The sequence below is a fragment of the Polypterus senegalus genome, chromosome 1, assembly GCF_016835505.1.
Source record: "Polypterus senegalus isolate Bchr_013 chromosome 1, ASM1683550v1, whole genome shotgun sequence".
In the NCBI taxonomy this organism is placed as follows: domain Eukaryota; kingdom Metazoa; phylum Chordata; class Cladistia; order Polypteriformes; family Polypteridae; genus Polypterus; species Polypterus senegalus.
Genome location: NC_053154.1, coordinates 86,854,042 through 86,869,578, shown reverse-complemented (window position 1 = coordinate 86,869,578; position 15,537 = coordinate 86,854,042). Strand labels below are relative to the sequence as shown.

At 40.0% G+C, this 15,537-nt stretch overlaps 1 protein-coding gene across 1 annotated transcript in view; it reads right to left on the bottom strand.

Moving 5' to 3' along the window:
* Positions 1-10,667: 10,667 nt before the first annotated feature.
* The window catches only part of LOC120528673 (tetratricopeptide repeat protein 24-like), a 58,996-nt gene continuing 54,126 nt past the window's right edge, over positions 10,668-15,537 (bottom strand). Inside the window, exons 14-15 of the mRNA XM_039752839.1 lie at positions 11,529-11,577; positions 10,668-11,436 (exon numbers count right to left, since the gene is read on the bottom strand). Of these exons, the coding sequence (XP_039608773.1) occupies positions 11,328-11,436; positions 11,529-11,577 (158 nt within the window). The 3' untranslated portion in view covers positions 10,668-11,327. The remainder of the gene's footprint in view (positions 11,437-11,528; positions 11,578-15,537) is intronic.

The following is a 15,537-nucleotide window of genomic DNA, read 5'->3' as shown; positions in this document are numbered from 1 at the left end:
TGCGCCTCCAGCCGTCACTAACAAAGGGGTGGAACCAGCAGAGAGGCGGAAACGGGCCGTACTTGTCATCTCGCGAGCTGTGCGCTCGTCGATCTGTAGTGACCCACGCGATCTGTTGTTTTGGGCTTATCAATCAGTGAGGATGAGGACTCTGGCTTGAGTGTTTAGGTTAAGGTGCTAGTAGCGGATTTGAGCACGCGATTTGGATCTCACGTGACTGAGCTTTATCTCATTTTTGTGCAACGTCACGTCATTAAATATATTGCTTCCGTACGTTTTCTAAAGATGCATCACCTTTGGCCCAAGTCCTACCCGCAGTCGCTGACCAAGGGAAGTCTGAGCGTTCTCACAGGGTCCGCATTGATTTTCCATTTCTCGTCGAGGTTTCCATCCCACATTCTCGAAGACGTGAACGCCAGGTTAATATCCGCAAGCGTTCGGTAGTGAGCGCAGTCATGGCCTCGTGTCTGATGCTGCCTAATCCCGTGTCCTGCCTTCCAACACTATTAAGACAATCAGATATTGCGGTTAAGAATGTTATGTCACTGTGTGCCCATGTTACCAAGTTCAGGGTGGTGTGGAGCAGGAGCAGACAGAAGGTGGATACCAGCCACTCCTACCAAAACTCATTACTGCTAGTGTAAGTGGGAGCAATCAGTCAACCAAACTTGCACGTCATTAGTACTTAGGTAGACACAATCATAGACATATATAGATAGACGCCGCATTCACTGTGTTGCTCAGTCGACACGATACGTCAGCGCGTCCGCCATATTGCGAGTGGCAGAAGTGCCATTTAAACTAATACAGGTAGACGTGGAAACCGGGTTTTCTGATGAAAAACAATAACGTTTAAAACAGTATCATTTACATACAACAGATTTTGGCGGATCGTTTATATGCAATTATTTATATCCATTTATACACTAAGAATGGCAATTATTAAATAACTAGACATTAAGCCCGTTACAATAACGGGCGCTAAAACAGTAGTGCATAAACATTAGTAGGAACAGTCTATATTAAATGGCAAGGGACCCTGACCTCATTCTGTTTCTTGTCTTAATTTTTTTTTTGTCAAAAATATTTTTGCAAGAAGCCTAAAGTAAAATAATAAAAATAAAATAGAAACGTATGACAATACAGTAAGTATAATTAATATTGCCTTAGTGTAAACCTTTGTAACAATTTGTAATACACAATATCTGAAGAAGATATTTAGGAAAATGTTTCTATTTTTTTACCTCATTAAATTTTTCTATTAAATTTCATTATAGACAACATTTCTTGTAAATATTCTGTCTGAGTTTGGCAACAGTTTGCCTTGTTCAGTACCATCTACAACCTTGACAACATCTGGAAAACTGCTAACTCTTGATAATGCAACATATAACTGACCGTGGCTGAATACTGGTTCTGGCAAGTAAATGCCAACTTTTTGTAAGGTTTGCTCTTCTGAGTCTCTCTTTTAGCGTTTTTCTGACGCTCATTTTCTTTTTCTTCAATCGATCTATTTGTTTGTATTTTTTCTTTGTCTTTCAGCCTTTCTTTTGTTGATGTTTACTTGTTGAGCTGACCGTTCTTCCAGGAGATGTTACTTATATAGGATTTGATTGTCTGTGTCTTTTGTCCTACTTGACGTGTCCTTTTTTGGGTGGCATGTTGTTAGTAGATATGTCCGTAATATTTTTTCTTACAGTAATACTGACTTGTATGTGGCTGTAATATGCGTCAGTGTATTGTGTGCCTTTAATTTTCTCTTGCAGTAATACTGGTTTGTATTTCCGTAAAATGCCTGTAATTTTCTCTGACAGTAATACTGGCTTTGATGTCCGTAATATGACTTTAATTTTCTGTCACAACAGTGGGCAATCAGCAGAGTGTCCCCAGCAACTGATTTAATGTGTGGCGTGCAGTTGATAATCGCGACTGTGTCGTCTCCCCAGCAAGTATTTTAATCTGTGCTGATGTGTAGCTGATTATTGTATGTGTGGCGTCTCCCCAGCAACGGATTTAATGTGCGCGGCGGCGACTACCTAATCAGCACTCTGCCCAGCAATGATGTCTTTTATTTGTTTATTATGCGCTGCCACTGCAAGGCCATTCACTGTGTGCCCAGCTTCCAGTGTGTGTGCGTGTGCGTGGACCAAGGTGCTGTGCGTTACGGCCCCGCGCATGCGCACTTCACCAGAAGACACACACGGTCACCGGGACGCACACAGGGCTTTTATTAAAGAGGATAATAATACTTATTATTAAATAATTCCTCCGATATAAGTAACAATTCTCGGACTGCCTTCTTCCATCTCCGAAACATTTCTAGACTTCATCCTGTTCTTACACAACACAGTACTGAAGTATTGGTTAATGCCCGAGTCATCTCACGTGTAGAATACTGTAATGTTAATTCTATCTGGCATCCCACAAAAATGTATCCATTGCTTACAACTTCTTCAAAATTCTGCTGCCAGAATAAAAACCTGCTGATGTAAATCCACTGAACATACTGTATTACACCTGTTCTTTCTCAACTTCACGTGCTCCCTGTTCACTACTGAATACAATACAAAATACCGCTCTGAACATTTCAAGCTCTCCACAGCCTCACTGATCTCCTACAGACTTGCACTCGTCTCGCTCACTCAGATCCTCATCTGCTGCTCTACTTTCTGTACCACACTTCAAACTCTGTGCTATGGGAACTCGAGCGTCCTCTCGTAGTGCACCTCAACTCTGGAATTCTCTTCCCTCTCATATACGTCAGCTCGATCCAATAACACATTTTAAAACTGCCCTCAAAACTTATCTTTTCAAACTGGCATAGCAATTGTGAATTTTAAACTGTTACTGCCAGTTATCTTTGTTTGTTTGCTAATTGCTGATTTTGATTTATCATTCTCTTGTTTTAATTTTACAAATGTTGTTTAATTTTATTGTAAGGTGACCTTGAGTGTTAAGAAAGACACCTTTTAAATAAAATGTATTATTATTATTATTAATTATTGAGACAAAACTTGACCAATGTCTGAAAGTCAAAATAGTAAGACTGCAACTGACAGTCTGGTCTTTCTTTTAACAGTGAAATGATACACTTAGTGACAAAAATAAACAATTTCATTGTATACAAATTGGCTTAATAATTTCTGAAAACATTTCACTCATTCCTCTCTCAATCTCTCTCTCTCACACACACAATGTGGTTACTTAAATATATATAGGATAGGATCTAAAATCCTTGAAACAGAACTGTCTTACATAGCTTTTTCCATGTGTTGCCACTCTGTAATTTGAGAGTATTCAGTCTGGCAATATGGTGCAACCTTAGTTTGTGCAAGACAGACACAACTAAAGACACGAGCATAAAATGATGGTTGTCAATTTCAAACTGTGTTTCCTCAATGTGCTCCTTGAGAAAAAACACATCATCTGAACCAACCTCAGCCCGAACAAACGGATTGATCAATGATACACTGACAGCTTGCCCTAATGTCAACTGTCAGATCACACGCTCAGCTACTTTGACCACCTTGACTGTACCCTTCAGAAGGAATCATCAGACCTCCTTTGTTTTTTAATGTGAGCAAGTGGCAGCTTTGATCATATGATGCCGGTACAGCATTTGTTACCAAACTAGCACAGCACACATCACAGGACAGTGAAAATCCCAATCTAAGGGCTACCTTCCACTGCTTCCTAAGGTGGATTTCTTTGGGAAACTTTCAAGGTTTGATAAATGGTAACAGCTAACAACAATCTACAGAGTTAGTGACTAAATACGTTTAGCCAAAACGTTGTTTGGAGGTTCACTTGAGCACATAAAAGCATAGCTTTGCTAGCTTAGCCTGGCGTAGCTAAAGTAAAGATTATAAAACGGGATATTCTAATGGTTAAATATAACCAAAACAATTGTTCAGCTTTACCTATGAATCGTAATCCCTGTGATCTGGTTTGGAGTGTACAGCGGTTTGTACAATCCCAAGTAGTACATGCGTGAGGCATCTTTATCCATTACTTCACTCCACAGCAGTACCACTCGCAATATGACGGTGACGTTAACATACGATGCTGCTGGTCATGAGGCGTCTAGTAATTCTATAGAACAGAAGAAAGTTCCCACACATACGGGGACAATATGCAAATTTGAAAGTACCCGTATGACCACCACTGCAGGACACTGGGGGGCCCAATGCCACACTTCAAACACAAATGAAATTCCTTATTGAAGTCTGCAGAATTACAAACAAGATGGGCTGTCATATATGTTAGTATACAAATTGCCAAAAAGATCTCTAATAGAAAAGGTCACTGAACCAGCTAGTAAACTGTCTTGCCGACTTTAGGCTGGTACTGATGTTCATTTTCTTCACTGACACAAATGACTGACTCCATGTAACATTCTGTAACAACCCCAGGAGAAGAAGATGCAGGAGTGGAAATGGCATTCAGGCAATATTGGCAGTAGGTGACCATTAATAGGACAGTTTGATCTGCTCTTCCATGTCCACCACCAAAATCACCCATCTGGATTCTTTCTCTGCGCATAACTGGTCCAAGTCATCGTCCATTGATCCAGTGGTAGTGCTGATTTTTCTTGTGTAGCAGCACTGGCTAGCAGAGTACTTAAGCTTATGTCTCAAATTACATGACTTCCAGTGATGTGATGGGCTTATGTCAGACTTGTGAACTGCATTTGCTAATTTCATTGCTGGGCTACATCAGTTGAAACTACTATTTAAACTAATGGTTGGGCACGTCTAATTTACCAACTGCATGATGACCTTGTAGCAGTTGTCCTTGCCCCTTTTCTCAATAGCCAATAGCGTGATGGCTGATGAAGCTGGCACTGGACAAAGGGTTGTTTTTCTATTTTTCCATTCTGTTGTGGCACATAAAACACAAGACATCACACAGATGAGCTTCTCTTCTCTTTGTGAGGTCTAACACACCCCAGTGTCCCTTATTCCTTGTTGCTGCATGTTCTGCATTGTACTTCTGGATAAGCATTCCTTGCTGGTCAGCTCTCACACAGCTCTTCACAAAGCCTTATAACTAAAGACAACATCAAACCAGGTTCAACTTTAAAAAGTGAGGCACACGACATGTCACCTTATGTGTCTGGCTTCACGGGAGCGTATGTAAATAACAGCTATGACTGGAAATGTCACATAATGTGACATGACCTTTAGATGGTAGGTCACCCTTGACAAAGTGCACCTGTGGCTTGGAGTACAAATCTCTGGATTGGGATCTCCATGCACTGGTTGGAGATATAAAAACTAAGCAGATTCCAGATTGATTGAAAAGTGTGAGCAATTTGAACTCCGCATGGAGAAATGGATGCCATAGGCCAGCCTGACAATAAATTTATCCTGGAATAAAGAACACAGCCAATGGCCAAATCACAGATGTGCAATTTGTGACATGCATTGGATAAACTAAACTCCTCGGGCTGTTATCTCAATACTAATGTCTCCTTAACAATTCTAAATGATCCTCTTCATCCCGTGTTGCACCGTTTTCTGCCCTTCACAATGATTGTCACTGCTGTCCAGATAGCAAGCGTGATCACACAAAGGCTTGATAAACAAAACAGTGGTGTTATCCATATGCCTTGGACTTCTGTCAGTGGATCTTAACGCACCTGAAAAGTTAAAGGAGATTCTGAGGTGGCGCGGTGGTAGCGCTGCTGCCTTGCAGTTAGGAGACTCAGGTTCGCTTCCCGGGTCCTCCCTGCGTGGAGTTTGCATGTTGTCTGCGTGGGTTTCCTCCAGGTGCTGCCACAGTCCAAAGACATGCAGGTTAGGTGGATTGGCGATTCTAAATCGTCTCTAGTGTGTGTGCCCTGCAGTGGGCTGGCACCCTACCCGGTGTATGTTTCCTGCCTTTTGCCCTGTGTTAGCTGGGATTGGCTCCAGCAGACCCCCCATGACCCTGTAGTCAGGATATCACGGGTTGGATAATGGATGGATTCTGAGATGATATTTTCCATCTTGATAAGACAAATGAGAGTCAGCTGGATTTCTGGAGGGTTCTGACCCTCTTGTGCACTTTTACACACTGGTAAGATCCTAGCATATCCCAGCAGTACTGAGCGTAGACAGTCTGACAAGTCTCCCAGGTCCCACTCTGGCAGGCACCCACACATGAAGGGTACATTTAGACTTACCAGTTAATCTAACTTGCACATATTGTACTTGTGGTGTGAGAAATGGTGAGAAAACGCAGACTCCACCAATGAGACATATGGACTAGGCTGAGGACTGAACCCGCGTCCTGAGGGATGGGGAAGCAGCACCTATAAGCACTGCATCCCTCTGCCAGACATTTAATACAATATGCTGTATACTGCATGTAAGGCTGACAACTCTGTTGTTAAAACCAGTAAACACAAAGACAATGCATGAATAGCAGCAGTTAAAATTTAAAGGGTAACACAGAGAGCCGTGCCAAGACAAGAATCTACAAGACGTTCTTCTGATTATTTAACATTTTATCTGTGTAGGAGTTTTAGAGTTTTGCTCCTGATGTGACCAGTCATATGAAAAATAAGTACACCCAATAAAATGGTTTTGTAAGATAGATGGACATATCCAGACTTGATCTTCATTTAAACAGCATTTTATACTGTATATAAACGTCTACACGTGGAAGTGTGTGCATTTGTCTGTCCGGCCCGGAAGTGCGAGGCTACAGCATGAAGCTCAAAGAGGTGGTAAGGCGGCCCCAAGTTAACAAGTCAGAAGAAGAAAGAAGTGTGAGGCTACAGCATGAAGCTGAAAGAAAACGACTCCATCACCAAAGTGAAACCACAGAGGAAAGAAACTTGCTTAGCCACTAATACACAAGCGAGGCGAGCACACTGGCAAAACGAAACCTCAGAGGAGAGAGAAATTAGCCGCTAATAGACAAAGGGGACAAAATGAAACCACCAACTCTGCATTTCAATTTTTTTTCTGAAAATTTCAATAGTTTCTAGGAGCCCGGGCTTTTTACAGCACAGGCTTACACAGCTAGTCTTTATATAAAGGTGATGAGATTGTACTAAACTGGACTTTGCTATAATTTATTCAATGGAAAATTCAGAGATATGCCATTTCAGTCTGTGGACAAAAGTACACAAACTCCTGGCACTGGGTATACTACATAGTGAGAACTCACAGATTGACATCTCTCCAACAGCAGAACATGGAGATCCACAGAAAATCTGAATTCACAGTCTGCACCCTGTCACACTACATTCAGTATACACACACATATGCACTGTATGGCTACTGTATATAGCGAAAATTATACAAGTAGCAACAGACAGTAGCTAAGAAACATCATCAACCAAATAAACAAGTTACTAAGTCAAGCTAAAGTTAGAAGATGGGATTTATTAGAAAATGGGATGAACCAAAAACAAAGCTGATACTTTCATCTCTTAATGTAGTCCCCACCCTTCTCAATGCCTTGCGCCACCTGCTTGGAAGTGCCTGGATTCTGGCAGAATAAAAGGTTTTGTCTTGTCCTCGCAATCACTTGTGCCCCAGAGTTATTGTCAAATACTTCATGCCGAGGAGTACTACAGTCAGTAGTGCAAGTTACTGTGACCCCCTGGAGACCAATGTGAAGCCTGCTATTCGATCCAAGCAGCGGGGATTGCTGTCTCAAGGAGTCCTTTTGCTGCAAGACAATGCAGACCACCAAGGCTCGTCTGAAGAAACTGAAGTTTGAGGTATTGCCACATCCTCCTTTATTCACCAGATTTGGTGCCATGTGACTTCCACCTTTTTGGGCTGTTAAACATCTGGGTGGTTGTTGATTCAAGACAGATGACAACATGAAGAAAGCGGTGCATGAGTGATTGCGAGGACAAGACAAAACCTTTTATTCTGCTGGAATCCAGAAACTTCCAGGCAGGTGGTGCAAGTGCATTGAGAAGGGTGGAGACTAAATTGAGAAATGAGAGCATCAGTTTTGTTTTTGGTCCATTCCATTTTCTAACTTTAGCTCAACTCCCCATCGTATTTTAATAACTGCACAGTCTGTAGATAGAAAGAAAGGTTTTAAAGTTTCTGGAATTTATACATTTTAGATTTATCGAATTATCTGTCCCATGGGTTGAAGGTTGAGATAAAGCCCATGAAACGAAAGCCACAAAGTACTACTAACTGGTCCAGAAATGTAGTAACAAAAGTTGGCAGGCCCAGCTATTTCCAGTCAAGGCTGGATGCAGAGGATTCCCAGCACAAACGACATGGAATGTGCTTACGGCTTTGGGATCAGCAGGAAAAGAAAGGAAGCCAGTAGCTCAGAGGCTGAAAGAGGCAGCAGAGTGAGCCTCTTGCTAGCTATGGCATAAAATGGAGGTGGAGGCCAGGAGTTGATGGGCAGTGATTTGGCCACCACTGCCAAACCACCCAACTGAACGGCATTATGGTTAAGGGTCAAAATGTCTGAGAAACGTTGGCCATCATCTGACAACATCAACTCTTGTTGGAAAGCTTCAGTGACTCAAACGAGTGAGGACTTGGCCTTGTATAATGTATGTTAGAATGAATATGCAATACCTGGCCTCAATAACCTCTATGGACTGCTGGCTTTTGTCCTACCAGTTTCTCATGACCAAGCCTTCCTTGGGTTAAACAAAGCAAGCATGCTCTGACCTTATTTTATATACTGTATACAGATTATACAAGGAGGAAAACACGAAGCTGACATTTTCCCAAAAGTAGGTATCTGACTAGAGTGAATAGCGGATTGGATAGCTCCATGAGTTCTCAAGCTAACTGCAGCTTAAACCTTTTTGGGATGATTGGCTAATTTAATTTTATTTGCTTTAATGCAGAATGATGTGCAGACAATTAGAACACTTAACATTCAAAATAGTTCATAATTAAAGCATTTATAAGGCTGGGCTATATGGCACACTGTGTGACATGCTTTGTATAAAAATCCATTAAGCGGTGTGCAGTTTTGTTGTCCAATTTTAAAGGCTGGATATGGCAGTGCTGGAGAAAAAGGACTGCTGGACAGAATCCAGGACTGTGGGGTACGAAGTGTCGGAGGAGTCTGAAGAAGCTGACGCACTTCAGTTTAAAGGAGATGGAGATGGAGATTAAGCGGTGACACGACAGAAGTCAATTAGTGGGGTAAATCCCAGCTGTTACTTTAAAATGAAGTTTTCAATAGGAAGGCGCAGACAGAAGTTGGTTTACAGTTAATTATATTCAAATGTTACAAAGTATGTTTAATCAGTGGAGCCAATACTCACAGAACAAGGATGTGTCGTAGAAAGTTGCACTTCGGGCAGCTTTAATTCCCAATGTTGTTCAAGACATGTTGGGTGAATCTGAATTGTCAAGCTGGTTTGCCAAAATCTTTTGCTCACTTTGGTTGTGGAAAGCTAAGGTGCGTTATAAATGCCAAGTTTATTAAATGTAACCTCTCTAGCCTTTACAGGCAATTAGGCTTTTGTTAAATCTCCCTGCATTACTGATTGTGGCTAATCATTCCGAGACATCAAATATTGACTGAATTAGCAAATATTTTTCTTTTCAAATGAGTCGTGAAAATCGGCAATGGTAAATTTATTTTACTTCTTTGTCATGCATTAAGTTTTTTTATATTATTATCATATATATAATTTGGAAACACAATGAATCTCAGCATAAGTGCATTGTGAAATTATTTTTCTTTTAAACCATATATTAAAAATTGGCACTTGCCACAATATTGGAGAACAAGTACAACGTATTTATAGTTCTTCAGCCCCAAATTGTTATACAGGGTCACTTATTTTAGGTTAGCAGTTAATAAACATTTAGAATGGCTGAAAAAAGCAGGAGTGATGGCCCAGAGCAGACAACATTCTTCCACCAAAGAGTGTGGTCAACCAGATGGACCTAAAAAGCTGGTGCCAGTGGGAACAGGTCATGATATGTAGCGGGATGCGTTTGTGGCTTCGTCTTTCTGTCCTTCTTCCCGAGATCACGCGCGCTTAGCTTTACAGGCTCCACAGAGGAAATCTAACTAACCTCCAAAATGATCCCTCAAAGCAGCCTCGGCTGTCTATTACCGTGTCTTATTCGTATCTCGGTTTCACGTTGTGCATTTGGGTAGGCATGAGGGGCCGAGGAGAAAGATTCCTGGCACAAGTTGTTGAACTTGTGGGCCCATAGATACTCCCATCCCACCTTGTACAGTATGCCCAATCGACTATCAAACAGGACAGCACTTTCCAGTGGGCGGTGTGGGGATTTTCTAGCAGCTGATGCCCCCTGTGTTGCATCTTATTATCTCAAGAGGGTTTGGAGATCACTCAGATCAAGTGGTAATCAGACGAGAGGTGCTAGAAACGTTTTACAATAAAAGTCTCCCATTACATTGCACAAGTGGTAACACTACAACTACTTTAAACTTACACCGTAATTAATCAGAGTTACCTAACCAAACTACAATGGAACTCAGCAATATTTCAATTTATTTACTGTGCAATTCAGGTGAGAGTATAAGCAAACACCAAATCAGGTATGAAGAAGTGAGTACTTACCACATCATTACCAATGTTATACTGTATTTACACAGTAAAGATGTCCAGTTACACTAGAGTTAGACAAATAATTACCGAGTAATTAAAGTGTACGTATGCTGTACAATGTAAAGTGTTGCCATTGTGATATTATTTAAAAATGCTGTACACATATATTACTTTGGCCAAAAAGGATTAATATCAAGAAATGCTGTCCATGTTACTCCTTTTTTTGGATAGATGAGAACCCTCGCGTTATGATGATTTGGTGATTTTTTTATTTTTTTAGGTCGTTTCTCCCCCATCCCCAACTGTCTCACGATATTTAAATAGTTCCTTTACAATTTACAACGTGTCAATACATCATCGACGTATAAAGATATTTCAGAAAATTCCACCCTCCCTACTTTTCCAGAGGTTTTACTTTTTTTAATCAGAAAAATTCTGTTACATTAACTAAAAATAAGTAGAACAAAACATAATCCTAGAATCTAAGAACCGGGAGACGCAACTGCAAATCTTTATGAAAACTACTGGAAGACCTGTTGGACCTACTGTGCGACTCCCCAGTGTTTTGGTACAAATACAAAAATGATAAAGCATGATTCCATTACTTTGTTACATGAACAGTTATTGAAATTGTCCTTTTAATTTTTTCTACTATCTTCAGTTCTTTTTCAGCTATTCAAACATATTTAAATAATATCTCCATTGGGAAGAAGCAAACATGGCATAGTTTATGCTTCCATCTTCAACATCTGAACTAAATGCTCTGCATATGTTTGATGTTCTCATGTTCTGTTGTCCTATTAGCTCACATCACTGTGCATACCCTAGATTGAGATTTATCTCTTTTTTGACTCTTCCTTCCATCCTGCTTGTCATCAATTGTATCTTCACTGTTCATAATGTGAGAAGCATTCCTAAAATGCACAGAAAGTTATGTTAACTCAAGTATTTCCCAGACAGCAATACCTTTTTTTAATTTCAAGAAAAGAGTAACCGAAAATCATACTTCTCTGGTTCTACTGTTTTCATCTTCATTGTCTCAGAATGGTAGTCACCTGTAAAGAAGGAGCAGAGGTTGGCAAGGTTCAGTTTAAAATGAGGATCACAAAGTGAATAACATACACACACAGAAAGAAAGAAAGGGTTAGTTGGGGAAACCATTTCTGTAGCTCTAACTAATTCTTCTGTTGTTCGGACACTGCTGTGCCCCTTTGTCATAATCTGTATTTTTGTATATTTGTCTCAAAGAATGTTTTAGATCTTTAGACAAAATATAATATTGAATAAAGGGAACCAGGGTGACTCAGGCTATGTAATGTATCCAAGTAATAAAGGTAATTGCTGCCTCAGTTATTCAAATAGCTGACTAAAGTTAATTCAGTTCAGCTGACTGAACCCAGCCGGCCCCATTGAATCTCAACCTCTATATATATTGACTCTGTTGTCACCTCAAGTTTTCTAGAAGAACATTATGCCTCAATCAAAGGAAATTCCACAAAATATGAGAAAAAAATGTTGCTGAAACTTACCAATCAAGAAAATGTTACAAAGCCATCTCTCAGGCTCTAGGACTCCAACATATTACAGTGAGAGTCATCATCTCTAAATGGCAAACATTTGGAACAGTGAAGAATCCTCCCAGCAAAGACTGGCCTACCAAAATTATCCCAAGTGAACAGTAACAACTCATCCAAGAAGTCACAGAGGACCACCCAAAGAACAGTAAGCCTCACAGTCACAGCTAAGGTCAATGTTCATGACCCCATGATAAGAAAGTGAGTAAAAATGGAATTCATGTGAAAACAGCAAAACATAACTTTCACTATCCAAAAGCAACACCAGTACTTGTCATGCATAATGTTCTATGGGCAGACAAGTCAAAAGTAGAACTTAATGGACAGCGCAGTTCCCACTCTGTCTGGCATACAATTGTGACGGTGCAGGTTGGCTCCTTGCTCCCTCTGTTATAATGGGAGCCTCTTGAATCCAACACTATAAGTACTGTAACCGAGATAAGCATGGCAGATGAGGACAACACACACCAAGCAAAGGAATGATGAAAAGTGCTTTTATTAAAACAAACTCAAAGCAAAGTGATCCAAAAAAGGGCAGTGCTCAAAATTGTCAATAATTTGTTGGTGGAGATAAAATGATCCAAATAAAAATCCAAAAAAAACAAGGCTAAAACTGAGGCAGGCGTTTTCTTTAAATTCTCATTCCCAGTGCTTCTCTTTTAAAACCAACCTACTTTTTTTTATACCTTGTAATTTATTTTGGTTTAATAAATGCACATGTTAAAATTGTCAAAAAAATTAAACAAACCCTTTGCAGGTGGAACGTTTTTTCACAAACCCATTTTCCATGTTGTTCATCTACCGTTCTCTTTGAAAACATGTAAATGTGGTTGTCATCATCTACTGATTTTCTTTTGCCATTATAAATTTTTATAACATTATACACGGTGCATGCCCTGGCAGCGTATATATTGATATTGTACTGTCTGCGACGTGCTGCTTGTTCTTCAGCACCGCGATGCACCACCGATAATCAGGCAGCAAAAACAGCAAATGTGCACTGTGTAACAGCCGCAGTGTGTTCGGATACATTAAATTGATTAATGGTGCTGACGAAAAAACTGTGCAAAATCCAGAAACTCTAGTTCTATGGAACGTTATTTCAATATTTAAAATAAAATCAAAATGAAAAAAAAAAAACAATAAAATACAGGTAATAATAGTTTTAAAAAAGTTTAAATGATCCAGGTAGGTGATAGGAAAAATATCTGGGGCAAAGTGTGAGGAGCTATATGGGTGGGGCAAAATTGTATCATGGGTGAAATGCGGGGGGGTGAAATTATATTAGGGCGAAATGTGGGGGGCAACTTTTCCGGATCCCAAGCATGCCATCCTCCTACCACTGCTGATTGCTGGATCCACTCAGTGGGAGGACATGTTGAAGCGTAATGATCACTATTGCTCCCTGGCTGCTCAAGCAGGAGTGTTCCTCATGCTCCCTCCAGAGCGCTAGCCACGTGCTACCTCCTGGGGCACCATTCCCATCCACCCGCTTCTCTGTAAGCACCGGCTCACTCCTGCCTTACAATCTGACCTTTAACCTACGCTCTCTTTAATTTCTCCTCCATTTCTTCCCCCTCTTGTCCTGCGCCAGGTCATTTTTAAGGCTCTGTGGGTGCAGCGTCTCAATCGTGCACCGCAGGAAGCCGATGAAGCAATTGAAAAAGACTGCACCTTCACGTTCAGGTGCGTCTCAGTTCAATTACTTCACCAACTCCCTGTAGCTGTACAAGTGCACCCACGGAGATGGAGCCAGTCAAATGATTACTTATTAAAAACGGCCACTCATTTTAAGCCGCGGACCCGCTATACCTCACTAATCCGTGCATTCAACAGTAAGAACGTGAAGTTACTGATACTTTAAGCTACAGTGATCACAACATGATAAAATCTGAGATAGGCTTTGAAAACACACAAATGTACAGCAAAACGAAGACTTATAAGCAGACTTTATGGGGATGAGGAAGTATCTACAAAACATCAAATGGAAAAGCAAAACCTCAGCAACAATAAATGACAGATGGTGTAACTTCAGAGATCTTCTGATTCAGGCTTAAAATAAATGTATTCCAAAAAGCAATAAAACAAAAAGAACAAAAAAAAAAAAAAAAAAAATCGGACGATAAATAGGAGCATTACTTACTGTACAAGAAAATGAAAAAGAAAAAAGGCAGATAATTCTTACATGGAAGAATACTGGAAACTACAGCAAGAGAAGTGAAGAGAAACCGAAATAAACATTTCTATAGGAACCAATACTAACAGTAAGCATTTTTTTTAGTACTACTCCAGTAAAGAGACAATAAAAGAGAATTTAAGAAACCTCAGGGACACAAATGGAGAAATCACTGAAAATGAGAAGGAAATAGCAAATGAACCAAACAAATATTTCGTGCAAGTATTCATAATGGAACAACTGGAATGCCTCAAGAAGAAATAAAAACAAACTCAGAGTTCCTAGATTTTAAAATAGAAGAGTCAGATGTGTTTCAAGCACTCAATACATTAAAGACTAATAAAACCCCTGGACCTGATGGGATTTTACCAATTGTATTGAAAGACGTTGTCAATAAACCCTTATTAGGTATATTTCAGCAGTCACTTCAGAAAGGAGAAATACCGGAGGACTGGAAAGCAGCAAATACGACTCCAATCTTCAAGAAGGGAGACAAAATGGATCTTGGTAATTACAGACTAATATGTCTTATTTCTGTTCCATGCAAAATTAAGGAATGTATAATCAGAAATCAATTAGGAAATCACCTAAATGAAAACAGTGGCAGCCAACATGGGTTTATGAGAGGAACGTCCTGCCAAACCAATCTTTTAGAGTTTTTTGAAGAATCAACTGGAATAGTTGAGACAAACACAGCATACAACATAATTTACGTTGACTTTCAAAAAGCCTTTGCTCCAGTCCCACATGAAACACTAAATCTGAAACTAAAAGCTGTAAGCATCAGAGGTAACCTACAAAACTGGATCTATAGTTGGTTAACCAACAGGAGACACAGCAACAACAACAACAACAACATTTATTTATATAGCACATTTTCATACAAACAGTAGCTCAAAGTGCTTTACATAATAAAGAATAGAAAAATAAAAGACACAGTAAGAAAATAAAATAAGTCAATATTAATTAATATAGAATAATAGTAAGTTTCAATGGCCAGGGTGGACAGGGTGTTTCTCTCGGCTGGAGAAACAAAAGAGTACAGATAAGAGGAGAATGCTCCATATGGAGTGAGGTCATCAGTGGCGTCAACTCAGGGGTCTGTCCTTGGACCATTATATGGTTTATATTAATGGCATTGATCCTGGTATAGTTAGAAAACTTGTGAAATTTACAGACACTAAAATTGAAAGGATGGCAGACACTGAGTCGGCAGCAAGAAGAATTCAAAATGACCTGGACAATTTTCAGAACTGGGTGAACAA